At 41.6% G+C, this 27,929-nt stretch overlaps 1 protein-coding gene across 1 annotated transcript in view; it reads left to right on the top strand.

Annotated features, from left to right (window-relative positions):
- ONECUT2 (one cut homeobox 2) overlaps positions 1-22,203 on the top strand; it is a 56,260-nt gene extending 34,057 nt beyond the window's left edge. The window contains exon 2 of the mRNA XM_054461410.2: positions 7,319-22,203. Coding sequence (XP_054317385.2) covers positions 7,319-7,605 — 287 coding nt within the window. The 3' untranslated portion in view covers positions 7,606-22,203. The remainder of the gene's footprint in view (positions 1-7,318) is intronic.
- The last annotated feature ends 5,726 nt before the right edge of the window (positions 22,204-27,929 follow it).

Below are 27,929 nucleotides of genomic sequence, written 5' to 3' on the forward strand. Positions count from 1 at the left end.
TGCCTTAGTTAATCTTTCCAACAGAACTGCAGCCCCTATGTCCTCCCGAGGAATGCCCTCCTTAGTGGAAAGGGTCACGCTCCCCACTTTGCACAAGCCTTCCTAGGAGGGAAGCTGCAAGCTCTTCAGCTGAAAGGTGAAAAGGCCTCTTCTGCAGGCGTACTTTTCAAACATGTATCCTTGGAGGCTAAGTGTCTGCTGACAGATGCACACTCTGGATGGTCTCTCTCCCCACCCCCTACCCTTGCCCTGACAAGATCACATTGAACTATTCAGGGAAAGTATTTACTGAATGCAAGGAGAATAGAGCACTTCTGCATTATTTATTAGGAGCTAACAATACCCATCATATGTAGAATGTATTTGGACAATAAATTAGTGATGTTAGGAAACTCCAGTGGTCCAAAACCTTTTAGGATCTCTGACACATATGTAAAAACACGTCGTAGTCTTACCTCTTATATGAGGCTGGGAATTGGCTATGAGACAACCTCACAAAGAAAACAAACATCTTTAACCTTTTATTTGCCATTAGCCCTCTGGGCAGTTCATCTACTATTGAGTAAGACTTGGAATCATGAACTCTTAACCTCTCCTTACACGCCCTCTTTCTGCTTTCTCTAAGGAAGGAAGAAAGAATGTTCACATTTCCTGAATGTCTGCTGTGTGCCAAGTGTTACAGCAAGCCTCTTGATGTCCTGGAATGCTGGGCATTAGCATCCCCACTCTACAGGATCAGGAAACTAAGGCTCACAGTCCTGCAGCTGATAAGTGGATGACAGGGAGTAGGAAAGAGGGTCTTGGCTTCCATCTGAGCTTCTTACAGTACATTTGACTCACCCCTGGGCAGGAAGGCAAAGTTCGTTCTTGGCTTCTGGATCAGTTATCTGTCATCACAATAATGCTGCAAAACACAGAACCACAGCATGGGTGATATAAAACAATAAACATCTATTTTTGCCCAGAAGCCTCTTTGTTAGCTGGGTGTGTCTGCTGATACAGGCCGTGGTTGGCTGATCTCAGCTGGACTCAAGTGTGCATCTTTAGTCAGCTGCTGGGTCAGCTGGGGCTGGCCTGTCCAGGATGGCCTGGGCCAGGACAACCCATCCAAGTTGAGTGGGGAGTTTCAGTTCCAGGGCAGCGAGGACTGGAAGATTCTGACCCGGTGTTGAGTTGCTCTTACTTCACAGGCTTCCTAGAAACTGTGGAGGCAGGGAAGGGGTTTTCCAAGATCAAATCCAGGATCCAGTGCTAGTTGGGTCACCCTAAACAAACCTGTTTCCTTCTCCAAGAGTAAAATGGGAATCCATACCTCTGCCCCACCTTCCTTTCAAAGATGTTGTGGAAAGAAATTCCCACTGGGGGATCCAGACTTTGGCTTCAGCTGGGACTCACCACACTGTGCCTTCAGTTCCCTATGTGAAACTGACAACCCTGGACTGGACAAAACACTGAGGTTCTATGGCTCTGTGAGGAGGACCAAGCTAAGAGAGATAAAAGATGTTCAGGTGCCTTGAAGAGCTAACACCACTGCACCTGCGGAACCGGGTGTCAAGGTGACATGCAGTTCCAGGGTAATTCCCCAACCTGTATCTGCCTCCCTGAACCAACCAGATACTGTCCCCCTTGCCTTACCCTCCACACCACACACACACAACCACACACACACACACAACCGAGGTCACTCTACCCTGTGTTCGGGAATGGGCCCTCCCCCATCTCTCTCCTTGCTTCCCCTCCCCACCAGCACAAAGGCCCTGTCTTCCAACACCCCATTATTGCTCAGCATCCAAATATCCAAAGACCTTTGTTACTAGAAAGAAAATGCGTGATGCATGAAAAGCAGCCTTTCTGCCCAGGGAAGCTACTCGGTTACTGACCACACAGTTGGTGGCAAGGCCCCTCCCCAAGCTGAGAAGGGAGAGCACAGGACACCGCGGGGTCTTTTCTGTCCTCCATGATGTTATCTGGTCTCACACAATCCCTCACCCTGTCCCGCCTTCCTTTGCATCGCCTCTGGATGGGAATCATCCCTGGCTTGACGAGCGTTGCTGCACAACTCTGACCACACACCTTTGTGCTGCCCATGGGTAGGCAATGGACAGGGCCAGGGCCGGTTAGTCTGGGTGTCAGAGGGCAGCTGAACTCCTAGAATGCCCAGGAGCAGCCACTCTGGAGGCAAAGTAGACCTGGCCCACATGGAGTTGGGTTGGGATGGGGAAGGCATGGAGAAAAGGTCAGTTGTGGAGAGACATTCTCTCTCTCCAGGTTAGAGCGGGGGAAGATCAGCTATGGGGAGCAGCACATTCTTGGAAACGCACTTTGTTCTATTTCTGACCTCCTGAGGAGCAAAAATCCAGTGGCCGCCAGGGAGAAAGCAAGTTGGTGTCTCAAGATCTCAGACAGGGCTTGTGCCTGAGGTCAGGGCTTCCCTTATTTTACCCTGGGAACCCAGTGTTTTGAAAAATTTATCTACCAAGGAACCTATATTTTTAGGCAGTAGCTGTCTGCCATCCTTGTTAATCACAGATTATACACAGATGTGTACATGCCTGTCAGTACCAGGTCCTGGGCCATAGGACACAACCAGCATGACCAATCTGAGTCAATATTATTTATTTCAAAAAGTGGGGAAAGGCACTATCACCTGCATAGGTAGCCTTAATGTAGGTAAACAAATGACTTCTCTTCGTCTTTGAAATGGAAGCAAGCGCTTGGCCTTCCATGTGGTCCTACATAGGACCTGCTTCCCTGTGAGAGGGAGGGAGCTCAAGAATGTCTGAGGGCTTTTGGGATCTACACCCACCTCCCCATCAGGCAGTGACACATCAGCTCCTGGCATGCCCTCCCTGCTTTCCTCCTAAAAGAGAGAGGAGAAGAAACAGATCCAAATGGTCTAGACAGGGCTGGGCTAACCTTGCACCTTCCATGGCAGAACTGGCTTTGAGCAGTTGGAGTTCAGGAGACCATGACCAGCATGTGACTGTGTCAAGACTGAATCCATCAATGCCACTGGAGCACCTGCTGTTGCGTTGGGTTTCTATCGCATCCTTGGGTTGGAGGGAGCTATTGAGACTTTCCCGGCTGTTCAAAAATGGGCACATGTCGACTATAGAGTGTAGTAGTTGAACAGCACCAAAGCCATTTGCACTCTGCTTGTGCCTGCAGACACACCTGGCTCCACAGCCCGGGTCTGAGGATGCTGAGGTCACAGCCTCACACCAGCTCCTAGATGTCATTGGATCTGTCTACTTTTTCTTAGACTTTCAAGGCAGGTGTTCTCCCTCCTGTTTTTATTTTCCTTTAGCTCCTGACCAACTGCTTTTGTCAAAATCAATGGCTGGCAATTACTAGCTATAAAAACCCTGGGCAACATATGGGCATACTGCCTCATTATTTGGGGCATTTGGACTTGCCATACACTTCTAGACTGCAAGCTACAGCTTTGCATTTACTGCTGTGGCATCTGGCGGCTTCCAAAGGCTGTTGGGAAGGCATAGGCAGGATGTATTGATCTGTTCTCTCTGTGCAGTTTGCTTCACATTGTCTTTAATATTTTTATCTTATATTAAATATGTGTGTGTATATATATAATTTTAAATATATGTATCTCACACAAAATATAATCTGACAAGCCAACGTGGACCTGTACCCAAACTGTCTAACACCCTATTAAAAGCACGAATACAGCATTATCTGAAGAATAATCAATATTGGTATGAAAATTGAGAGCTGTGTGGTTAATCCAAAGGAGCGTGAATTGACAGAGGATCTCAGCCAATGTTTGCAGAAGATATTTGCCTGGATTTTGTTATCAGGAGATTATCATGCATCACTATTTATTCAGAATCCTCCACATGAAAGCTTGGCACCAGTTATCCCAGGGGTAGGGTCAGGGATGGTTGTCCAGGGACCTGAAGTGGCAGTAGGGGCAAGCATAGTGGTTTCTACATCTTAAAAGGGGCTGCAGAGGTTTATAGAAGCACAGATTCCAGAACCTCGCCCCACATGGTGAAAATCAGAATTTCTGGGGTGGAGACCCACAGGCTGCCCTACAGAGAGGTCCCCTCTGATGTGCAGTTGGGTGTGGGTGCCATTCCCTACAAGAGAAGTGTTTATTCTTTCTTTCCCTGGGTCTGTAGCAAACCTGGGATGTGGTGTCGGTGTCATCACATATACTCCAAGGTCTCCATGTATTTCCTTTTAAAATGAAAATCATTTTTCCTGATTTGCCTAGCTCAGAGTTACTGGGGTAATACAATGGGAGGGAAAGTATGAAGTGAAGATGTACCTGTTATCTCACTTAAGCCTCTCTAGAATTGAACATTTTTATTTCCTTATTCAGATGAGGAAGACAGGCACCAAGAGGCTAAGTAATTTGCAAGGCCCCAGGTCTTGGAGGTGGGGAAGCCCAGGTTTGAATCCAGAGCTTTCCATTGCATAACATGCTCCTCTGAGACTGTAGAAATCAGGCAGACTCTTGCAACTCAAACCGAGGCATGTGGACCAGCAGCATCAGCATCACCTGGATGCTCATGAGAAATGCAGAATCCTAGGCCCTGTCCAGGCTGAACTGCATGAGAATCTGCATTTTGATGAGCCCTCCAGATGATTCCTATGCACCTTAAAGTTTAGCAGCACTGCTGTAGAGGACTTCAGATTGAGCAAGAGAGAGTAGACCTCAAAACAAGGTTCCCCTGCAAAGGCTATTTCTGTGTGTTACCACCACACAGGAATCATCAGAATCCAACAAAAATATGCAGTCCTCACAGGAATGAGCAAAGAGGAAATCATTACCAGTAAGCTGTTGGAAGGATGGCAGTGAGCAGTCTTAGCCCTTTCTGTCTGAGCTCCCACTGCAGGGGAAGCGCTCCTCATCTAAGAAAGCCAAAAGGCCCCAAGAGAATGAGTTTTAAGATGAAAACAAATTGTTTTTATGTGGATGTGTTGTGTGTGTTTAATTTTTGAAGACAATATGAATACTTTTAGAAATGAGAGAAGGAAAAATCAGGAAGAAAGAGTTTAGCCAAGCTGATACAGCCTAGCAGCTTTCCCATTCAGGGGCTCTCCTCCTCCTGCCCTTTGAGAGTATCAATGCATTTTGATTATTTCAGGAGTGATTCATTTATATTACTTTATAGCACACAGCATCCAGCAGGGAGGGAAGCCAGTTAGGTAGAAGGAAATTCAGCTTCCAAGTATCTTTCCCATAAGTGTCTGTCCTCAGGTTAAATCCTGTCTTAGTCTGTTAAGGCTCCAATAACAACCACAACAACAAAATACCATGACTTAGTGCTTATAAACAACAGAAGTTTATTTCTGACAGTTCTGGAGGCTGGGAAGTCTAAGATTAAGGTGCCAGCGGATTCAGTGTCAGGCGATAGTCTGTGTCCTGGTTCATAGAGAAGACTTTCTCACTGTGTCCTCCCATGGTAGAAGGGGCAAGAGGTCTCTCTCAGGCTTATTTTATAAGGGCACTAACCCTATTCCTGAGGGCTCCAACTTTATGGCCCAATCACCTCCCAAAGGCCCCACCTCTTAGTACCATCACCTTGGGTGTTAGGATTGTAACATATGAATTTTTGCGGGGACATAAACATTCAGACACCGTAGCAGACCCTCCACATAAGATGCTGCCTGCAGAACACAATGAGTAGGAAATGCTGTGCCCGAAGGCCAGGAAACAAAATATACAAGCCAGTGCTTTGAGAAACATAGGAAAGCATCTGAGCAGCACCCTGGGTGCCAGGCTTGGGGGAATGTCAGTCCACTGCAAAGGGATTCTCAACCTCTGGCCAGAATATCCAGTGGGATGGATTCTGAGGGCGACTGCCCCATCTGGGCCTCTGCTCCTTCCTGGCCTTTCCCCAGTTTTTCCTGTTGAGGCCACACTGTCACCACACCCCTAGGGGAGCTGGGACTTTTTTCAAGTGATTTTTTTTTTTTTTTTTTTTTGTGATGGAGTCTCACCCTGTCACCCAGGCTGGAGTGCAATGGCGTGATCTCGACTCACTGCAACCTCCACCTCCTGGGTTCAAGTGATTCTCCTGCCTCAGCATCCCGAGTAGCTGGGATTACAGGTGCCTGCCACCATGCCCAGCTATTTTTTTGTATCTTTAGTAAAGACAGGGTTTCACCATGTTGGCCAGGCTGGTCTCAAACTCCTGACCTCATGATACGCCTGCCTTGGCCTCCCAAAGTGCTGGGATTACAGGTGTGAGCCACCGCACCTGGCCATTTCAAGTGATTGTAACACACGTTCTCATGTTTTAGCATTATGATTTGTAATACTGTATTTAACCTTTATAGGTCACTTTTCTGAGACACCGAACCTGTCTGTGAAGTGTACAGATTCCCTGAAAGCGTCAAGAAGCCATTTGTCCTCATTGTCCCAAACATTCATTGTATCCATGGCTCCAAAAAGAATCAGTCAGGAATACTACAGAGGCCTGGTTGCTGCCTTCTAGGAACTTGTAGGCTAAGGGAGAGGTCGTGACACGTAACGTCCTTGACTGCATATGTCAGCCCAGGCATGGATACTCACTTCTGCTGAATCAAAGAGACTCTGCATATACTAACATATCTACAAGCCTGAAGTCCTATTGTAACGTTGGGCTTCTTCCCCCACCCTCATCCCCTGTCTTCTTGTACTGGCTTCCAATTTCAAACTAGCCAAATGAGAATTGGCTAAACCAATTTTTCTAGTCTTTCTCTCCCTTGGTCTTCTGTTTGTTTTGTTCTAATTTTTCAAAAGTCTGGATGAAAGGAATTTGGGTTGGGATGATACCATCATTCTGTCACTTCTAAATTCATTCTGTTAACAATTTTTAGAGTCACATGGGCAGAAGCTTTGATTTTGAAAAACTATGCACTTTTAAGTTTTGACTCCAGAAGGTAATTTCAACTCAGCTGTAAACAATTGGAGAGGGTGAATATGAAAGAGGAACTGCCTCACCAGGCTTCCCCCACCCCGGGGTCTGGAGTCCTCCCTGCCTTTGTGGCACCTGATTTCAGAGATAAAGAATTTCAAGGATATGCTAGAGCAGGGAGGATGTAAAAGGGAAAGACAACTGCAGTTAGTTCAAAACCAGACTTGTGAAACAGCCCTGCTCTTTCTCCTTTCTCCCATCCCCCACTCACTCACTGATGCCTTCCATCACCCGGAGATTACAGGGAAGGCTGGTTACTGACAGCTGGGCAGTTTGCACAATAAAGTTTAACGGTTTACATCTCTCTGTACAACTTTGTCAATGTTTTCCATGGATCACCTTCTCAGGTGAGCCCACTGACTCCTCTCCTTCTTCTCTTTCCCTTCAAGCGTGCAAACGCAAAGAGCAAGAACCAAGCAAAGACAGGAACAATTCCCAGAAGAAGTCCCGCCTGGTGTTCACTGACCTCCAACGCCGAACACTCTTTGCCATCTTCAAGGAGAACAAACGCCCGTCGAAGGAGATGCAGATCACCATTTCCCAGCAGCTGGGCCTGGAGCTCACAACCGTCAGCAACTTCTTCATGAACGCCCGGCGCCGCAGCCTGGAGAAGTGGCAAGATGATCTGAGCACAGGAGGCTCCTCGTCCACCTCCAGCACGTGTACCAAAGCATGATGGAAGGACTCTCACTTGGGCACGAGTCACCTCCAAATGAGGACAACAGATACCAAAAGAAAACAAAGGAAAAAGACACCGGATTCCTAGCTGGGGCCCTTCACTGGTGATTTGAAAGCACAATTCTCTTGCAAAGAAACTTATATTCTAGCTGTAATCATAGGCCAGGTGTTTTTTTTTTTGTTTTTAATGGCTACGGAGTCCAAGTGCAAGCTGAAAAATTAATCTCTTAGAACCAGACACTGTTCTCTGAGCATGCTAAGCATCCCAGAAACCCAAATGGGGCCTTCCTGGAGTGAGTCAATTCCAGTATGGTGTCAACCAAGCTCAGGATTGCTTAAAATGTCATCCGTCCCACTTCAGGTCCTGTCAGCTTCTTGCAGTCAGAGTTCCTATGAGTAACAATAGGAGTTTGGCCTATGTAAGGACTCTGAGTTTAGGCTTCCAAGCTACAACAATAAGAGAAGAATCTAGCAACAAGAATGACCTCATTTGCTTTCCACATGCTTAGCCTCATTATACCATGTTAGGTCCAAGTTCACAGCCATAACATAAAATACATCAGAATGGTAATTACTGAGCACAAGTTTTAAATATGGACGTTAAAAAAAAAAAATCCAAGGACCTGTTTTTCCAACCCAGACATCTTTTCATTGAATGATTTAGAAAGCTTTAAGTTGATCCAGCTTACAATTTTTTTTTCTTTACCTCCTGGAAATCTCATATGGTCTTGGATCCGTCAAAAAAAACCAGTCAGTTCACTTGCGCTCAAAGTATCAAGCACAACAAAGATAAACAGAAGTAAGGAAGGTTCCGGGTTCACCACATCTGGATTTGCAAGACACCTATTGTGAAGTCATTAGGGAATTGATGAGAACATGGCTTCAAGCACATTTTGCAGTTTGCTACAAATTCTGTTGTACATAATGCAGACGCACACTCAGGAGGCCAATTTAACTGTTAACGGTGCATGGAGCGAATGCAGCATTTTAAAAGATCTAGGTTTTTTTAGATCATTAATGTGTCCTTCTTGGTTGATCAGTCATCTGGTCCCTCCTACTGTGTGTTATGACCACCACGTAATCCATTCTCACTCTTTCTGATTTGGGGTTTTTCCTCATCCATCCTATTAGTAGGGATGTTTTCTGTGTTTTCCAGCAAGAAAAAAAAATCAATCAATCAAACCTGCATACATGTTACTCATGACTGTCATCTAGTCCTAAATCTCTTCTGTTGTTGAATCATCCTTGCAAAACAGCTGAATAAATCTGGAGAAAACACAGCACACCAAAGAAGCAGAATACTGCAAACCAAAGACATTTATGACTTGTCATTTTCTAGCCTAAAAATACTGTGATTACTTTTAGAAATCAGAAAACCTCTGCAACTCCGAATGGCATCCAGCCCTTGCATTTGGCGCATCATCGGGCTGAGCAGACCAGCTACACCAAGGACGTTAGCCAAGCCACCCAGAGGGGTGGCTTTGCCACACCAGTTGTCACCTTCCCATAGCAAGTGGAAGAGCGCCCATAGAACTCTGGGAGATTGCAAAGGTCACAATGTGCATATTTACCAGTGAATGGCCCCAGGTGGGGCCACATGGGGGTGTTCAAAGCAAGCCAAACGCTGCAATGATTCTTTACAGACACTTGAGACTGACTTTTTTATGAATTACTTAATCGAAACCAAAGAAACTTTTTCTGCACCTACTTCTGCAACAAACAAAACTGTCCCATTAAAATGAATAAATAAATCCATAAATCAATGGAAATCACCACCAATAAGAAGGAAGCACGCCAGAAAATAAATGAAAACAAAAACAGCGAGACACACTGTGTTCAAACCGATCTCTTGGGACATTTTTTGGAAGCAGATTTTAAAGAAAGGGTTGAGACAAAGATAGAAATAAGGAAGAGCCTCAGTGGCTGCTGCTTCATTAGACAACTCATGTGGTAATCTTAAAGTTGAAGATTGTCTTTAATTTGTGCCTATGCAGTTTTTCAAAAGAACACGGAACAGAGCAACAGAAACCTCAACAGCTACAATACCAAAGATGAGGATTTCTCACACCTTTTGTTTCAGTTCATTATCTCCTCTTGCCTGGCTAAAATACTAATAGCGCCATTGATCTGTATAAAGGTAATCAATTATGTTTCTCTGAGCAACAAAAGGAAAGGGCCATTTATTTGATTTTATTGTTTCCTTTTAATTTTGTTTTATGGTTTTTTGCCCCAACATGGAATCTCTCAAAAGTTTCCATGGACTCCAAGTTTAAGATGTTGGGATATTGAACAGTTCTCTCTGCTCAGCAGAGGGTAGGGAATAACATTATCATTTGAATGTTCTTTGCTTAACCCTTAGACTTGGTTCCTTCTATGTTCAGAGTCTCATCATCAGGGGAGGGAAAGGGAGTGAGGGTCAGGGATAGGGGTCTTGGTGATGCATCCTCTCCCGAGCCACAGAACCAAAGAGTTTATAGAGGAATTTACAACCTCGTTTTCACGTGATTGCTACATCCTAACAGGGCTTCATTTTGGGGTGGGGGGAAACATGTAAAAATAATTGCCAGTTTCTACTTTTCTATTAGCTTTTTAAAAATCAGCTGTAAAGTTGCATTTCTAAAGAAAGATATATATAATATATAAAATACATATATAGATCAACTTGACATTGGTGATAACCAAAATTATTGCTGTCCAAATTCATGTCTAGTTTTGATCCAGTGCTTCATTTGTTAAGTATTCGGTTCAGAATTTTTCTCATTTCTCATGCCATTCCAGAGTTAATTTGCCACTGTGGATGATTTGAAGTATTCAGATCTCTATGGAAGTTTCTGGGAAAGGTTTAAAGTCAAGATCAAGCATTTTAGCATTTAACCTGTTGATAAATGGATCCATGGTGTAAATGAGTTTTATTTGTATTCGGAGTCATCTCTATTCTATCCCTCAGCCTCGATTAAGGTGGTGAGTGAAGTACATCCAACAGACTCGTCCCAGAACTGGGTCCTGACAGTGGGGTGCTCATCTTCTGTAACTGTTGGGAAGGCTCGGCGGTCCATTTTCACCAGTTAAAGAATATGAGGCCAGCCCAGAAATCTGTTCTCCAGGAGCTGCCCTGTCCCATCTGGGTGTGCCAGACCCCCTCAGTGAGCAGGTCCACCAAAGGGACTTCTCACAGGGGAAGCCCAATTCCTGTTGCAATGGGTTGATAGATTTCCTCAGGGTGGTAATTACCAATTCATATTTTGACAAGCCTATGTGCAACCACAGCTGGCACTGGGGTGGGCAGTGGTGTTGGGTGGGATGGGGGAGAGTGTCTCAATCCTGGAGAGAAAATATAAAGCAGATTTTAGGGATACTCCTGGAGTCCTGCCCCTGGAGAGCCCTATTGTTGTTCTTTGTGCCCCCTCCTCATTCCCCCTATGTGGGTCTCCCTATGCAGGAGCTGTGAGAGAATGTGACTCTCCACAATTTTTATAATTCATCCTGCCTAGGAGATTGTTCCTTGGCTTTTCCCTTGTGTCCCTTTGTCCCTTGCTCATACTCCATGTTTCCTTTGTCAAAGGACTAAGAAAAGAGCATATTTCAGCAGAGGAATGTTCCCATGTGGGTTGATTTCAACTTGGGTATTTCTAAATGAGTCCTTGTGACATGTGTCCAGTGGAAATGGTTGCTCTTTTCCAGACTGGATTGAGGAATGGAGCCTGTATGATTTGGTTAGTGATTCTTTGACATACTAATCTCAGCATTTGGGTCTCCAGCGTCCTCTGAAGATGTCTAGACCAGTAGAGGCTGCCTTTGTGACCGGACATTACAACATTGGTCAAACCAGTCCTCTGATAATCAGAAGAACATGTCATAATTGTTAAAAAAAAAAAAAAAAGGCAAGAATTTCTCCCCAAGGAGCTTTAATAAATGTCTCATTCCAGATAATGTCATACCAGAGAGAAGTGCTTGCTTTTAGAAAATTATTTACATACATATATAAATATATATGTGTATCTATACAGTTATGTGTCAAAATTTTAAGCCCTGTAGAATTTCAATTTGTTAGAAATCTAACAGAAAAAAAATTCTATATTGAAAGGTAATAGAATTTAACCCAGTGAGTTTACTCAAGGATATTTAAATTTAAGTTAATAATTTCAGAGAAAATAACCATTTGGGTTTGGTTATAGTTTAGTATCCATTACCTCAATCCAAGGAAAATTCAAGGCATTCCTCAGCCATCAGCAAAAGGGACAGTGTGAAGGAACAGTTCTCAGCCAAATTTCACATTCTTGAGGCAACAGAAATCAAAACACTCAGAGCCATTGAGTGGAAAAACAATTTCCTTTATTCCTTTACACAAATAGGCTTGCATTGTTTTTGTTTTAATGTGATTTTGGTACTAGGGATGTAATTATTTCATTTCAGGAAATAATAAAGAAAAAAAACAGAGCCAATACATTTCTTTTTTTAAAGGAAACAGCAACAACAATAAAAACTCAACACCAATATGTAAAAGCTTTTCCAAAATGTAAAAGAAGTGTTTAGCTTGCACCATGCATAAAGGTGCAGGCTAGTTGAGCCAAGAAGCATGGCACTTCCTCTGGAGAAATCCAGAAAGAGTTGCTTCTAAGCTCCCTTTTCCCCCTGCAGGCTCTTGGCAATTGTAGGCTTTAGAAAATCCAAAATAATTTTCAATTCAAGCTAAAATAAAATCAACATTTGGAATGTAAATGATACACACACACACACACACACACTTTTCTAAGTCAAACAGCATATTTCAAAACCAAAAATAAATACCTTTTAGATAATCAGTTATTTTCTTTGTCTATACTGGGCACCCACCTACTAGTGCCAGTAAATTCAAGTTGAACAGATTTTTTAAATCACTATTACCTGGGTATAGGGGGAAACTTCCCCACTTTTGAAAATGTTGGTAGAATTATAGGAATGTCTGTTTGGTTATCATTACCAAACTGTCATGACAGTATGCCTTTGTAGTGAACTCGGATTTTCAGGAGTTTGAATAGTTGGATATTTTAAAATCTAAGAAGAAAAGGCCTGTTTCCAATGTTGTTGAAGAATAATGGACTCTATTAAAAAGTGGAGAAAAAGATGATACATATGGTCAGGGTTGACCACAAGGCCCAGACACAACTACCTTGGTGATAATCTTCTAGATTCGTAACAGGTTAGAGCTGACTTTTTGTTTTTGTTGTTGCTGATGCTGTGTGATTCAGACTTCTTAGCCTAACCAGGAAGAGTAAGTGGAAATGGTGGATGAAGAAGGGGTAGAGCTGGTGTATCTATAACTTTCTGATATTTGTCTGCCAAACTTGATATATTAGTAATTTTCTATCTTTAGCTAAGACCAAGTCACCCCTGAAACAACAGGAGATTCTAGTTTTAAAATAAGGCCACAAAAATCCTTACTGAATGAAGAATGGCACCCCAGTTGGTTGTGTAAGTCTTATAAGATAATGATGTTGACTTTAAATATGGATGTCTCAATGCCTGTTTTCTATCGATTTGTTTGTTTCCAAGGTCGGGGAGGGAAAGAGGAGAGGGTTTATCTATTTTAGAAAGTCTCAGAATACTTATAAAATACAGAAGAAGTTATTAAAATATATAGGACCTCACATAGTTAGATACAGAACTTACCATTGAGGCTGATGGGCTGTTGTGTGAATCACACAGGACCTTAAATGAGGCTCATTATTCTCAGACACCAAAATGACTCTGACAGCCTGAAGCAGTTTTTGCTAGAGCCCAAGCTTTCCTTAGAGGTTTTGGAGTTAGGTTGATTGGAAGTAACCAGCTAATACCTTTTCTAGTGGAGAAAAACACATTGCTACCAGCTTGTTCATTCCATAGAAGTCTTCCACTCTGCTCCATTTTTAGCAGCAAGCATTTCATGTAGCATAAACCTTGGCAGATAAGTGTGCCTAAGGCTTATACAGTCTATCTGCTTGGATGTATACAGATTTAGATACATATTTTAACATGTATTCTCATAGATGACTTTATAACAACACACGTCACCTATAGGTGTCTAGACTGTGTACATACAAGTGTGTACAGACATGCTTCATACGTATATACTGTAATCCATTACAACAAATAAATTTTAAATCATCGTTTAACATGTATGTGGTACTTCTACAGTGTACATTGTTTTCATTATTTGTTGTAACATTGAAAACCATAGTGCAGGGAAAACAAAAGTATCCCAGCATCTTCATCCTGTACACTTGGAATTAATTTCATCTGGGCATATCCAAGATAAACTCAACTTTCAAGAAATCTTGTATATTATTTAATCATCTGTGTTAGGATGACATCTGTGCTTGATGACTTTGGTTGAATAGCTTTATTCTGGATTTTTCATAACTGAAGCTAAATCCAAAGACCTGAAAAAGGACAAAAAGAAAAAAAAAAGAAAAAACAAAGAAAAGGAAGAAAAAATAGTAAAGTCAAGCGCAAACCACTGGGGAGACAGTGGGCTCTGGTTTCCAGGATTGAGACAATGGTACTGTGGTCTTGGGGAGACTGCGTTAGCTAGTGGGGAGTGGTGATTTTTTTCATGCTTGTCACATCTAAATGGTCTTTAACATGAGAAAGTTTTAGAGGTTATAATTTCCTGCTTTGTTTTTATTTAGACTATCAGAAGAAGTTATACATGTTGTCAGTCAAAAAATGAAGACACCCTCTGCCCCACCCCACAGAATGTTTTTTATCTTGTCTCTTTGGGTTATGACCCAACGAGCTAAGTATCATTAATGTAATTAACTTATTTAAATTAGTTTCTAGTATGTAAATGTATAGGATTTGGGTAATTATTTAATCATCCTTCCTTAGTTTGATTCTACTCCTTGTACTTATTTATCAAAACCTAGACCAATGGTGCATCAGAGATGCAAAATTCTACTTGGAATACTCTTGAAGTTTAGTTTGCTTTATAAAGCAGTGAAATTCTGTTACAGACAGGGAAGAAATACAGGTTACAAAAAGAAAATTTGGGATATTCTTCCCTCTTAAGTTAACTTTTAAAATAGTCTAAGTAACAATTATTAAATTATTTAACTTAAGTTCGCAGCCCCACCTGGTACCAGGCGAACTTCATCTCTTACTTATTGTGGCCCTCAGAGCCTTCATATTGTAACTTATTTATTTAACTTATTCAGCATCTGTGAAAGGTGCACTGTATAGTTTATATTTTTAATTTAAAACAACAGAGAGCGCTGCAGTTTGTTCGCTGTCAGAACAACAGAGCAAATTTTGTGGACAAGCAATGACTATTCAGCCTGAACCTGTGCATTCAGAAAACATAAGCTGAGACCCTGCTTCACCAGCCTGGATTTCGGGGCTTCTATACAGAAACTGGAAAAATAAATTTTAAAAAAATCGTAAACAAAAAGAGAGAAACCCTTACACTAGCTGCTTCCAAGAATGAACTCTGTGTGTATGTAAAGCAACAAAACAAAAAAGGAAAAAAACAAAAAGCAGAAAAAAGAAAAAAAAAAAGGAAAAACTTTCTATTTCTAGTGAGAACCAAAGAAGGCTACCTCACTGACTTTTTCCATTTGTAATTTTAATCGTGTTGATGACACCAAAGATACCAAAGATTTCTTTCTCTGTGCGGTCTGCATCTTGCTTGTGCTCTTTTATAATTTGAACGATTTTCTCTGACATATGGTATGTACAGCCACAGCTCAGATACCCCAAAGAAATAATTATCTATGCGACGGCAGCTGCTAATTTGGAAAGGGATATTTTCTGTGTTTCTCTTATATGTTTGCTGTCTGCTCCACATGTTCAAGATGCGAGTTCAGATGCTGCTGTAATTGGATTCCTTAAATTCTGATTACAAATTGGGGAAGGAAACTGGTTGGAAATGGCCTTCAGTCCTAGCCATGGCCTCTATCCCTGCTGGGACCTATCACAGTAAAGATTGCCAATTACTGAACCACAGAAGCTCTGACCATTGAGTAGTTGAGCTGGAAGAGACCTTAGGAATCATTTAGTCCAAGCCCTGGTGGCCCGGAGGAATGAAATAGTTATCCAAATCAAATAACTCTTGAGAGTGGAAGCCCACACACGCCTCCTAGTTCCTGCCCCAGTGCTCCACCTATTGTGCAGTGCTACCTCTGCATGAGAGTGGTCCCACATTGACAAATAGGACGGTGGCAATCCTTTAGCAATGAGCAGGGACTGGGGTTTATCTCTTAACATTTTCAGCTGTAAAATTAGTCACAAGCATTTTCAGTGTCCCGTTAGTACATAGTCACATATGGTCGGTTGCTTCGTGAAGGTGGCCTGCCTTGAAACACTAGGGCTCATATGGGATTTTTGCCCTAGGAAAAACATGTTGATCCCAACAGTGTGATCACTTTTGAACCTTTCCATTACAAAGCATTGTATAAATAACTTTTTAATTCAATGGGAGGAGAAAGTTCATTCTTGGCCTGTTGGCTTTGATTATTATGGGTACTTTAAAGTCAGTATTTATCAAGAAAGGGAACTTGACCACCATTGGCACATGTGACATTTCAGCTCTTCAGCCTTTTCCTTTTTAGTTGTAGGTGTTTACATTTCACTTCTAAGCCAACTCTGTATTTATGAGAGAAGTTTAAGCCTTACATCATTTGATACTAAAGGGTTATTCGTGGTAAATGAAAAATGACCCAAAAATTACCGAGGAATATGCCAGTTTAAGAAATGGCTACTTAAACTTGCTTCTCTCTTTCCTTCTTACTCATGAAATTAATTGGTCTTCTTCAAGTTTCTTTAGATTCCATTAAATGATTAAATCACTATTAAGAGCCATTCATCAACGTGATTTGTGTGTTAGCCAATGAATCTGTCTCAGCTTCTGACCAAATGGGTTTTAGACAAATGCAAAGATCTGCCTCTAGTCCATATAGCTCTTTTTGAGTGCTAGTATTTTGCATTTCACATAATGTAGTTATCTTTGAGCTTGTAAAGAGACCATTTAGACAAAGAAGCAAAGAGAGGAAGAGACCAATCAACTCATCAGTTCCATGCATCAACAAAGCATAGCCAGTACAGGAATATAGATGGCAGATTGACAAACTGTAGGAAACACTGTTACTCTCTTTCTGAAGTTTTCAAGCACCATCCTATGTGAAAGTTCCCTCCTGTCCAAACAAGCTCAAGGCCCATCTTCTCCCTATACAAGGCAAAGCTGTAAGGCCTTCCTTCCAAAGAGCACATTGCTTTGGTTTTCTTCCTAAATTCCTATTGGAATTAGAACTCTCAGAATGCCTGGGAGACAGAGCAAAGATGACTTAATTCATTGAGCAGCAGAGCTCCCCTATAAGCGAACATCACCTTCCCCATCTTTCCTACTGCCACACCCATACGAGAGAGGATCTAGAAAGAGCGATGGCAGCCTGAACACAGAAAACATCCCCACTTGGCAGACCCCTCCTCAGCAATCCCCCCAGCCTCATGCTTCACTTGCAAAGTGTGACATAACCACGGGACGAGTGCCTTGCTTGAACCAAAGCAACGATTTAGCCAGTCTGGACCTCTCTGTGCTTTTTTTAATTCTTCCTGTGAATACCTCAGCTTCAACTGGGCCTCCATACAGTCAGTTGGTGGGCTTATTGTACTGTGGTGCTTTGCAATGCAACCCTGCAAAGAACAAGATTTGTACTAATACCAAAGGTTCTTTCTCTATGTCTCCTCCTCTGCCTCCCTCGTTCTTCCCTTTTTTCTAGTTCTTCATGGTTCCAAAGCTTTACTATGAACCCGGGCATGTTGGCAATGCAGACCGCGCAATTCCTTACCGAATTTTCTCAGATATACCTCATAGACAATAGTGTTTAGAGTAATGTTATTATAGCGTATGTAATAAATTATTCACTGTTTCTTTTGGTAACTGTGATTTAAAAAAAGAAAAAAGAAAAAAAAGCTTTATACGTTTTAGGTTGTGCTTTTGTAATAGACGAAAAAGGTGCGCTTAAAAAGAAAATGTATGTTTTTTTTTTTCCCCTTTGGATTTTATTTATGCTGGATTGGGGAAAGTTGCAGAATGAGCCCAAAGTTTACAGTTTCATATTTTGCTGAAAAAACAATCTGTGTTCATTTGCTCTGTTGAAAAGAATAATTATTTTCTACATTTGTGCTACTTGGTCTGAACAATTAATTGTTCTGTGTTAACAGTGTAGTATTATGATTAGCAACTGCCAATCAGTGCTATAATTTTATGCATGAGGCTAAAAATTTAGCAGTGTGATGCATTGTGGTCTTAATAGCAACGTTTTTCATTTTGAACTAGATCTTCCCCTTTGGTTCAATGGACTTTATTTATGCATGGGCGCTTATTGTTTGTTAGCAGTTGTGGAACAGTTGTGTATACATTAAACTGTGAAAATGTACACAGTTCAGCCTCAGACGGTGGTAATATTGGTTTTATTGGGAGATGTGTCACCTCGAAAATACCCTTTACATCTGTTGGGATCTGAAAATGAGTCACATTGAATCGGGTTCCAGCTTTATAATGAGAAACGTTATTCCTAATTTTTGAGTTAGCCAATTTGCATTCCACAAATTGGGATCCTCATAACCCAGATATATCACCATATCTGAGAGGGGTTTGAAAGCAAGTATTGAAAAACTCACCTTTGCATATTTAATTTCCACCAAAAGGAGTTATTTTGGCTTTATGTTCATGAACTTAGACCTAACTGGCCATGTATATGTAGGTGCAAATTTATCCAGCTGTGGCCCTCTTTGATCTCTGCTTGGGAATGGCTATTTTTGACTGTGTGTGGTTTCTTCTAGTATTTTGTGATCAGGTCAGCTCCCAGTAGAAACTCAAATGGCATCAATATTACTAATTCTTCTCTGCCCACTTCTCTTTTGTCCACTCTCCTAGACATTCCCGCCAACTGTTCCAGTGATTTGGGCAAAAATACGCAGCCATTTCCCAAAACTTCACATGTGCAGCTATCATGGCTGTCCCTCCCTAGACTTGGAGGTGACTCTCACTTAATTTTTACCTGCCCAACAATGTTCCATCTACCGTCTAAAAGGGAATATAAGAAGAAGTTTTGAAACCCACTTTAGGAAAACCATCTTCTTTAAATCCTTCAATTATCTGAGGTCTCTATATGTCAAAACTATTTTTCAGTTTCAGGGGACTGGGCAAACTTGTTCTTTCTTATACTTGGGTTCAAAGACCCATTCTCGAGTTTCATATTTCCCAAACCAAAATGCTTGACATAAAGCCAAATCAACTGCCAAGCACACTTTATTTTGCATAGGAGTATGCAGCCTAGGGAACCTTGGTTGAAAAGCAGCAGTCTGCTATGCAAAATATTGGAAATCACTGACAGTATAGCATTCATATTATCTGTCAATGAAGGTATATTGGGAACATGCTTTCGTGAATAATAAAAAGCAACATTTTTATTTGGCCTTATAAATTAGATTGTGGTAATGTAAACTTTGATATATAGTCTTTTTATTTTTCCCTTATTAATCTGCCAAAGATGGGAACAGATACAAGAATTTTTCAGATTGGCTTTTGTAAGACAGTTGATGATTATAATAGTGTTTAATCTTCCAGAAAGCTTTATATGTTGTTCCACAATAAAATTGATATTTGTTTCAGCAGTTATCCTGACACTCACAAACCCACAAACTGTTCCTCTTAATGCAGATATTGTAGAATCTACAAAGTTCAAATCCATTTTTGATCCAAAGAAAATAGAGTGGTGTTTGAGACATGAGTGTACCCAGCCCTTTTTTTTAATCACAGGCAATGCATGGGTCTGGCTGGTTACACTTTGCCAAGAAGACTTGTCTTATGAAACCCAAGGTATATTTTGTTATGCCATTTTATGTCCTTTTTTTTTTTAACATTGTGGAAAGTGGTATGTTGAATCAAGTGTAAGCTGAGTTTTCCAGACAACTGAAGTAGCTACATCATGAATGTTATTTTGTTATTAAAGGGTTTTTACTCAATGCTTTGTGCCAATGGATGTCCTTTTCCTAGGAGACACAGAACTATGAAATTACCTCAGTTTGGCCTGGTTTTCTCTCCTGCCCTCTTGGGGAAACATGGGCCTAGCCTGGAAAAAGGCAGGTCATAGGCTGGAAGGTAGGTTTTGGTACTAGGAGGAAATCCGTGTATCTGTCAGCTTTAAAGAGAACTGGGCCAAAAATCTCTAACCTCACTCTCTCTGGACTCCAACACTTCCCTGCAATCCTTTGGTCTTGAGTACGTGCCAGCATGAAGGCAGACTCCAATTCATACATGAAAGGCAAGAAAAAGAAAATAGTAACCTTGAATCTTCTGTGGGCCACCAGGCATTCACCTTTCCCCAACTTGCACTCAACCCAGTCAAGGCTGTTGCAGCCCATCTGGTGGCTATACATGGGACATTACCAAAGGCTTCTTCCTCCATCCTGGGGTTGCAAAGGATCCAGGTCCCCTCCATCCAGTGGGGCTCTTCCACATCAGAAGTCCCCTTCCCACCATCCTCTGCATCCTGTTTAGCTATCCCATCTATACCTTTTGGAGATGATTATTTAGAAAACAAAGAAAGGCATGGAATGGGGTTTCCTATTGTTTGCTAGGTTATGTTTTAGCAATTCTCAATTCTTTGAACTGGAAAAATACAAGAGGGAAAAGGAGACCCCACTATCTCCCTGTGCTTTGCTCCCATCTCAGGGGGCAGGGGCAGTGCACGTTGCCTATGCTGTTGATCTGTCTTGGGGGACAGGCTGAATCACAGCTATTGCCCCAGCCAAAAACATGGCCCATCAATGCCTATTTTATCTCTGCTTGAAAGTCCTATTCAAAAAGTTGTAGAGTTTGAGGTTTTTCTCCCCCATATCCTTTGCTTTGGTCCAATTTGGCCTTTAGCATAAGAGTCAGCTTTATCTCTAGGAAAGTTTTTTCAAATTATGACAAGGAACCTGCCACCTGGGAAGAAAAGAGTCCAAAGACTATCTAGCAATCGGATAGGTAGTCATACCATTAACAGATACTTCCTTGAAGGTAGAGTATTGTTTCCTTTCTTTACTGTTTTGTGTTACACAAGTCCAAGTGGTGCCAGCAAACTTCTTACCATGAAATGTTGTAAAACACCTGGCATACTGAAATTTCTGAAACAAAAACACAAGCTTCACATTGATGACTTGATAAATAACCACTAAAGTTTAGATGCAGGGACTGAGATGATACAGGCAAAATCTTGGTGTTGGTTTCTCTTTTAATTCATATCTTCAATCACCTAACCTTCCCTCAATCCAAGAGCAGTTCATTCTTTTCTCCCCAGGTCTAGGATGCCAAAGGGCTTCACAGGAAAAGATAATTAGGGATTGACCAGCATTTCAATTAGTTCTCTTCTTCATCCTTTGCATTTCTCAAAAGTGTTCTCCTGGACAAGAGAGAAAGAGCCAGTCCATTTTTTTTCATTCTTTCTATTCAAATTTTTCCACCCAGACAATACTTTATTAACACAGATACTGTAGATCCTTCCTTGGTCAGTGAATTATTACAAGAGGAACTATCCTTCCACCAAAGTGAGTGAAAACAAGTTCCAGTATCTTTTCTTCCATCCAGTTTTGTTCTCAGAATCCAAGTCAGTCCTGGGTCTTTTCTTTCTTTAGGCCCGGGCCTCAGATGTGTTTATTCTTGCTATTTAAAAATACCTTTAAATTTCACATGCTGGCCTGCAGAACTTGCATCCTTTGTTCTATACTGTTGACTGCTTGATGGTATTGAAAGGTGACTATAATGAGGAAAGAAAGGAGGAGGTAAAGAGAGAAGAATTTGTCCCAGATCTGTTTAAAGTTTTAAAATTAAAAAAGGGACCCATTAAATTATGGGAAAATGGCTATAGAGTGTGAGCCTCCTTTGACCATATTCTCAAAGACCTTACTCTGCCACCTGCCTTCTAGGTAGCTATTCTAGAAACTCAGCCCTTTAGTAGAAACCAACTACCTTTTAAAAGTCTCTTTCCAGATTCCAAAAGGACAAGAGATCAGAGTCACATATACTCCTCTTGTTTTATTTTCTTGCTTTCACAGGTATTATCTCCAAGAAAATCGTAGGGAAAAACTTTAAACTGTTCTTTTCAGTTGATCCCTTTGACATCACCTCTCATGTTTAAAATCAGGAAAACACACCCTAAAATTTGCACTCTCTTCCATTTTGAAAAAGAAAACCCACACACAAATCCACACTATTACCGTCTTTCACCCTGAGCTATATTTCCAAAGTGTATTATAATCCAGATTTTGCCCCATCTCAAACATGTTAAGTCAGACTGTGCTGAAAGACTTTCCAGGGACGGTCAACAGGGTATATGTTCAGTGGCTGCCCTGAAATCCTGGTGGGGATGAGGATCACACTTCATCATCAAGGGGATGCCCATCCCCGATAAGCTCCCAGTCCTTTTGGAAGATTTCTTTGAATGTTAATTGCATTTTCAGTTTTGCTCATTTCCTACCCCAATGTTTTGTCTACAACATCGCTTACACTGGATTCTTTCTATTTTTATTCCTATCATTAAATGGTAGTGCTGTAAATTCTGCAATTAATGTTAAATAAACTGCTTTAATTCATTGACCATGGCTCAGTTGCCTTCTTTCTCTTTTCATGGAAGGAATTAAGCACTCTTCCCCCTACAGCATCCCATTGTGGTTTCATGAAAAACAGTAAATTTGTTGTTAGTGAGACTACAATTTCTATCTCTGACAGTATGCAAGACACATCTTATAATCAACAAACCTGTTATCCTTGTTATAAATCACAAAAGATGAGAGATGCTCCATAAAAACTACCTTTTTTCTTAACCTGTTAACAGTTTAGAGATAGCCTGTCCTAGACTTATCTTTGCAAAGATTTTGTATGAGGTCACATATGGTGAGTCAAAAGAAGGATCATGTTATTGTCACCCTATGGAAGAATCAAGAAAAATAGACAAATAAAAAATAAGGCCTCATACGAAATCTAAACCCTGCCACAAATTAGTTGTATGGCTTTGAGCAAGTCATTTAAATCATCTGGGCTTCAGTTTCTCCACCTGTACAAGGTCAAGGTTAAACCTGGTTTTATCAAAAGTCCCTTCCATCTTTGAATTTGCCCCAGATTTTTGAAAATATTAACATTTTTATACAGATTTTATCTTCGCTTATTATTTTCTCTAAGTTAATGAGCTAATGAGTTTGTTTATCGTTTTATTATTTTATTTTATTTTCTGAGATGGAGTCTCACTCTGTTACCCAGGCTGGAGTGCAGTGGCACAATGGCTCACTACAACCTCTGCCTCCTGGGTTCAAGCAATCCTCCCACCACCTCCGCCTCCAAGTAGCTAGAATTACAGGCGTGCACCCAGCTTAATTTTTTTTTTTTTTTTTTTTTTTTTTTGTATTTTAGTACAAACAGTTTCACCATGTTGGCCAGGCTGGTCTCTAACTCCTGACCTCAAGTGATCTGCCCACCTCGGCCTCCTAAAGTGCTGGGATTACAGGCGTAAGCCACCTCACCCAGCCCATCTATTCATTTTAAATTTAGATATCTGAGATTGGAGACTATTATTCTAAGTGATGTACCTCAGGAATGGAAAACCAAATATCGTATGTTCTCACTGATAGGTGGGAGCTAAGCTACAAGGATGCAAAGGCATAAGAATGATACAATAGACTTTGGGGACTTGGGGGGAAGAGTGGGAGGGGGGCAAGGGATGAAAGACTATGAATATGGTGCAGTGTATACTCCTCAGGTGATAGGTGCACCAAAATCTCACAAATCACCACTAAAGAACTTACTCATGTAACCAAATACCACCTGTAACCCAATAACTTATGGGAAAAAAATTTAGATATCCACAAGCTTCAAAGGAGTCCCATTGGGTTAACCTTTGGTCTAACTCACCTATAGCCCAGCCCATGAAGCACTGATTGCCTTCATCTAGACTGGTGGTTTTCAACCCTGGGTGCACATGAGAATCACCCAGAGAGCTTTTAAAATATACTGTACCTAAAGTCCATCCCAGACCAATTCATCCAATTCCACAAAGGTGGGCCTCAAACATTGGTGTAGCCATTAGCTTTTGCTAGAGTTAGTTTGTTAGTGGGAACAAACCACTCTAAAACATAGTGGCTTAAAAAACAACTATTTATAACTCATAATTCTGTTGGTTGTCAATTGGGGTTGGTCTCAACTGGGTAGTTCTTCTGATTGGGCTGGGCTCACTCGTGCATCTGTAGTCAGCTCCCCAGTTGGCTGGGGGCTGGCCAGTCTAGGATGGCCTTAGTTTAATCAACTGAGCTCTGCTGTCCTTTATCATCCAGCAGACTGGCCTGGGTAGGGTTCCAGGAGATCAGGTGAATCACACAAGGCCCCTTAAGACCAAAGCATGGAACTGGTATGATCACTTCTGCTGCATCCTGCTCACTGAAGGACACCATAGGTCCAGCCTCAGAGGGGTAGGAGTGAAAAGAGATTCCACTTGTTGATGGGAAAAGCTGAAAAAGCACATTACCAACTGAGAAGTGAAAGACTGTAGGCATTTTTTACAATCTACCACAATCTATATTTTTAAAAGCTCTCCCAGAGTTTCTAATATGCAGCCAAATTTGCAAAGCATTATTTCAAAGCCTAGTGCTTTTCTATTTTTTTCTCACAATTCAACACTTATCTGTGTTAACTCCCTCAAATGCCTTTATCGTGTTGCTTGAACTCATTGTATGAAGAAACAATTTACAACTTTCAAACTTGTAGAGTAGGTATCATTACAGGCTGAATTTATACAGATGAAAAAGTCTTCCACAAACCAGAGGGATTTAGACACTGGTTTTATTGGCAGGTGAACTCTCAGCCTCAGCTGCTGGTGGCTGCAACCACTCACTAAGCCATCCCATGCCCAGGGCTGGTGGGAAGCCCTGGGAAGGCAGGAGCCACACATGGAGTTCTTTCTGTTGGAGGAATCTTGGGCTGTCTCAGGCACATGCTGAGAATATTACTGGGCCTAGGCACCACCTTGGGGTCCATCATGGAGATCTTGACTACAAAGCAGCATGGCCTTTGGTTCTAGGATGAAATCCCTATTATCATAATGTGCTGCTTTTGCACCATTCTTCCTCGAATGTCATGCCCTTATTTATTTGCAGACCTTTGGACAGAAAGGAGCATCTTAAGAGAACAGTTGCATAAATAGTCTCAGCTTATGCCAATGCTAAACTAGATAATCACCAAAACCTCTTCCACCTCTGCTATTTCCTGTTTCTAATGATCCATCACTCTTACTCAGAGAAGGAAACAGTAGCTAAAGCTGGCAAATTTCAATGCTAAGAATCTCTGGTCTCAGTTTAGCCACATCAGGATAGCTAAACTAAGAGAAACGCAAAAGTCTGGGTGGGGCCTTTGAATGAGAGATTAGGCTCATTGAAGGAAAATACTTCCACACTTTGGGAGCTCATTGGCATGAGCCCATTTTTTTAGCCTCTGGTTAAAGCCATTTGATGGTGTGAAGTATCCTTTAGTCAAAATGCTTTAAGTTATTGGTAACTGCCCTTGCAAATCTATTCTCTCACTTTTTTCTTCTCCCTGGACTCTTCCCTCCTTAAGTGGGGCTAGGAGGGGGGAAATCACTTGCAAAATGAAAATTAAAAGGAGGAATAAATCCATGTGGATCCATTAAGCATGAGGAAGCATTGGTCAGTCCACGACGGTTCACTGAGCACAATTATTAATAGAATTAATGATGGTGGTTGCCAACCTTAGAGACAGCCACTATGCTGTCACCTCCAGAATCCTCCTTCCTTGATCTGCACAACAATCATTCAGGGGACATAGGCTAGGGCAGGGTGCAACAACATCAGGACCAAGAGGCAGAATTAGCATTCAAACTCAGATGTCTGAGTTGACCCCGTGCAACTGGTCACTCGGTGCTGCACCATGGAGACCTGGAAGTTAGTAAGGCATGCTTCCTCGGGTTGCAGTGATAGAGCATATATTACCAAGTCATTCCTGCTGTGGAGCCATATCAGCTGTATTCCAAATAAGTCACACAGACAAAAAAAAAAATGCCAGGAGTTCAGAAGAAATGGGGATCATGCCAAACGGGGCTAGTCCAAAAAGGGCTGTCTCATTTCATAAGATTTCCAAGTACTACAGTTTTATTACTAAATCTAACTGAGCATAACTCAATGCATGGCCAAGTGATCTAGGTTTGTGGGAGTGGATTACATTTCTGCCCCCAGGTAGCTGCTCCCAGGTAACTAACCTAACTACCCCAGGTAGTATTTTCCTCAGATTATCAATATGTAAATGTCTGAATCATGCCTCCAGTAGTACTTCTAGCTCTGATTTGAGAGAGAAACCAGTGGTTTGAGTCAGAAGATGTTAATTCATGTCCTAGGCCTACCTATTACTGATATGTGGCTCTGGGAGAGTCATTTAAATTCCCATCTATAAATTGGGGATAAGAATATAAACTGTATCACTGTCCTGCCTGGTTCACAAAGTTGTGTGTATATATTAATATATCGCTATTAAAGACAACCAACATTTTATAAAAGAGAAATCTGAGGCTCAGAGAGGTTAGGATACTTGGCCTAGGTAACACAGTAGTGGAGCCAGAATTTGAGCCCGGGATCATCAGCTTCAAAGCCCACCTGAAAGTGTCAACTAACATGAATTCCCCTAGTGACAGGAGAGAGCTGCATCATGGCACTGTAGCGAAGCATGCCACAAGACGTAAGCTATTTCTTAACAATTAGCTTTGACAATGGAAGTGCAACTAGTAGAAGAATTTATAAACTTGCTTGTTTTGCCCTGAAATGACTATTCATAAAAAGTGCCATGAGCTGACTAAGCCAATTTGGTTATGCACAATATTTAGGTTCTTGTGGTAGCTAATGGTAGCCACCCAAAGGTTTTGAGATGAGCAAGAGTCAACTACTTCCCCACAACTTCTTGCCAGATTTTAAAGAAAGTGAGTCTGAAACCAAATGTTGCCACATATAGGTATTTACCTAACATGTTTTATTTAGCAAATCAGGCACAGAACCACACATACCACTCACGGTGGGAGTTCTGTGAAGTGTGAGATCTCTGTATTATTGGGAGTCCTAACCATACTCCAGATAGACCTAGGAACATTTTGGAGGCAGGCTTTCATTAGTCCTTGGGCAGCATCAGACAACAGGTAATATTCTAGACTGAGGACTGAACACAGGAACTTTTAGGGATCAAACCTCTCCTGTATTCCCTAAAGCAGGCTAAAGGTTTCACTGAAGTCTTATACTCTGTCCATGCAAGAGAACAGAGTTAGGGCTTCCCCAACCCACCTATCTCAAATACCTTTAATTTTACCAGTCACCAGAATCCATTTATAACATTTTCCATGATACAGTGATAGGCGACTGTCTTGTAGTAGACTGAGATGCAGATGGCTGAAGCACTGTTAGTGACCAGCCTGCAGTGAGAACACTCTGAAATAATGTTCACTAACTCCCTGTTCTTGGTTAGGATGATTTACTGCCCCCATATTGAAGCCTGAACAACAGACACACGAGTAACACCAAGCTGTCTGTGCCAAAGTTTATTAAAATAAGTCACAGTCATTGCAACGAAGAAAAAGGTTGAAGACCATATGTTAATTTCAATATAATGACACTTTATGTGTGCATTTATTCATCTCATTTTTTCCTGTAGCCTATAGTGCAGGTATTATTATTATTATTCCCATTGAATAATTAAATGGTAAAAGTTTAAATCATCTTCCACTGCCTTATCTAATAATGACAGCTTACATGTGTAGATATTTACTATGTGCTAGGTATTGTGCTCAACTTTTCATGATTTATCTCATCTTGTTCTATCTTGTGAGGCAAGTACTGTAATTATCCCCACAATACATATGAAAGAACTGCTCTTTAGAGAAATAAAGTAACTTGCTTCAGGTCACACCCTAGACAGGCTGACTCCAAGGCTAAGCTATTATTAGTGTCGAGTTTTCCTTCAGCCAATGGCAGAGCTTATTCTAGTACTCACTGCTTAGGACTCTGACTCATGTGTTCTTTCAGCAGAATTCTGATTGCTAAGCAGCTGAGATGGGTAGAAGTGAAGGTAACTAGTGCTAACGCCCTCCCAGCATCTCTAATATAAATGCATTCACAGCTGTGATGCTGTGGTTTATGGCTGCTCAGAACTTGCTCACATTTCCAAGTCTTCATTTCACCCTTGGAGAACTCCATTCAGGACATGCGTGTGGAACTCCGTGGAGCTTACAACCAATGATTTGGGATGTCCCAAACCACACAGAAGCATACAGAAGTGCAGGTAAG

This window comes from Pongo pygmaeus, chromosome 17 (genome assembly GCF_028885625.2).
Source record: "Pongo pygmaeus isolate AG05252 chromosome 17, NHGRI_mPonPyg2-v2.0_pri, whole genome shotgun sequence".
In the NCBI taxonomy this organism is placed as follows: Eukaryota; Metazoa; Chordata; class Mammalia; order Primates; family Hominidae; genus Pongo; species Pongo pygmaeus.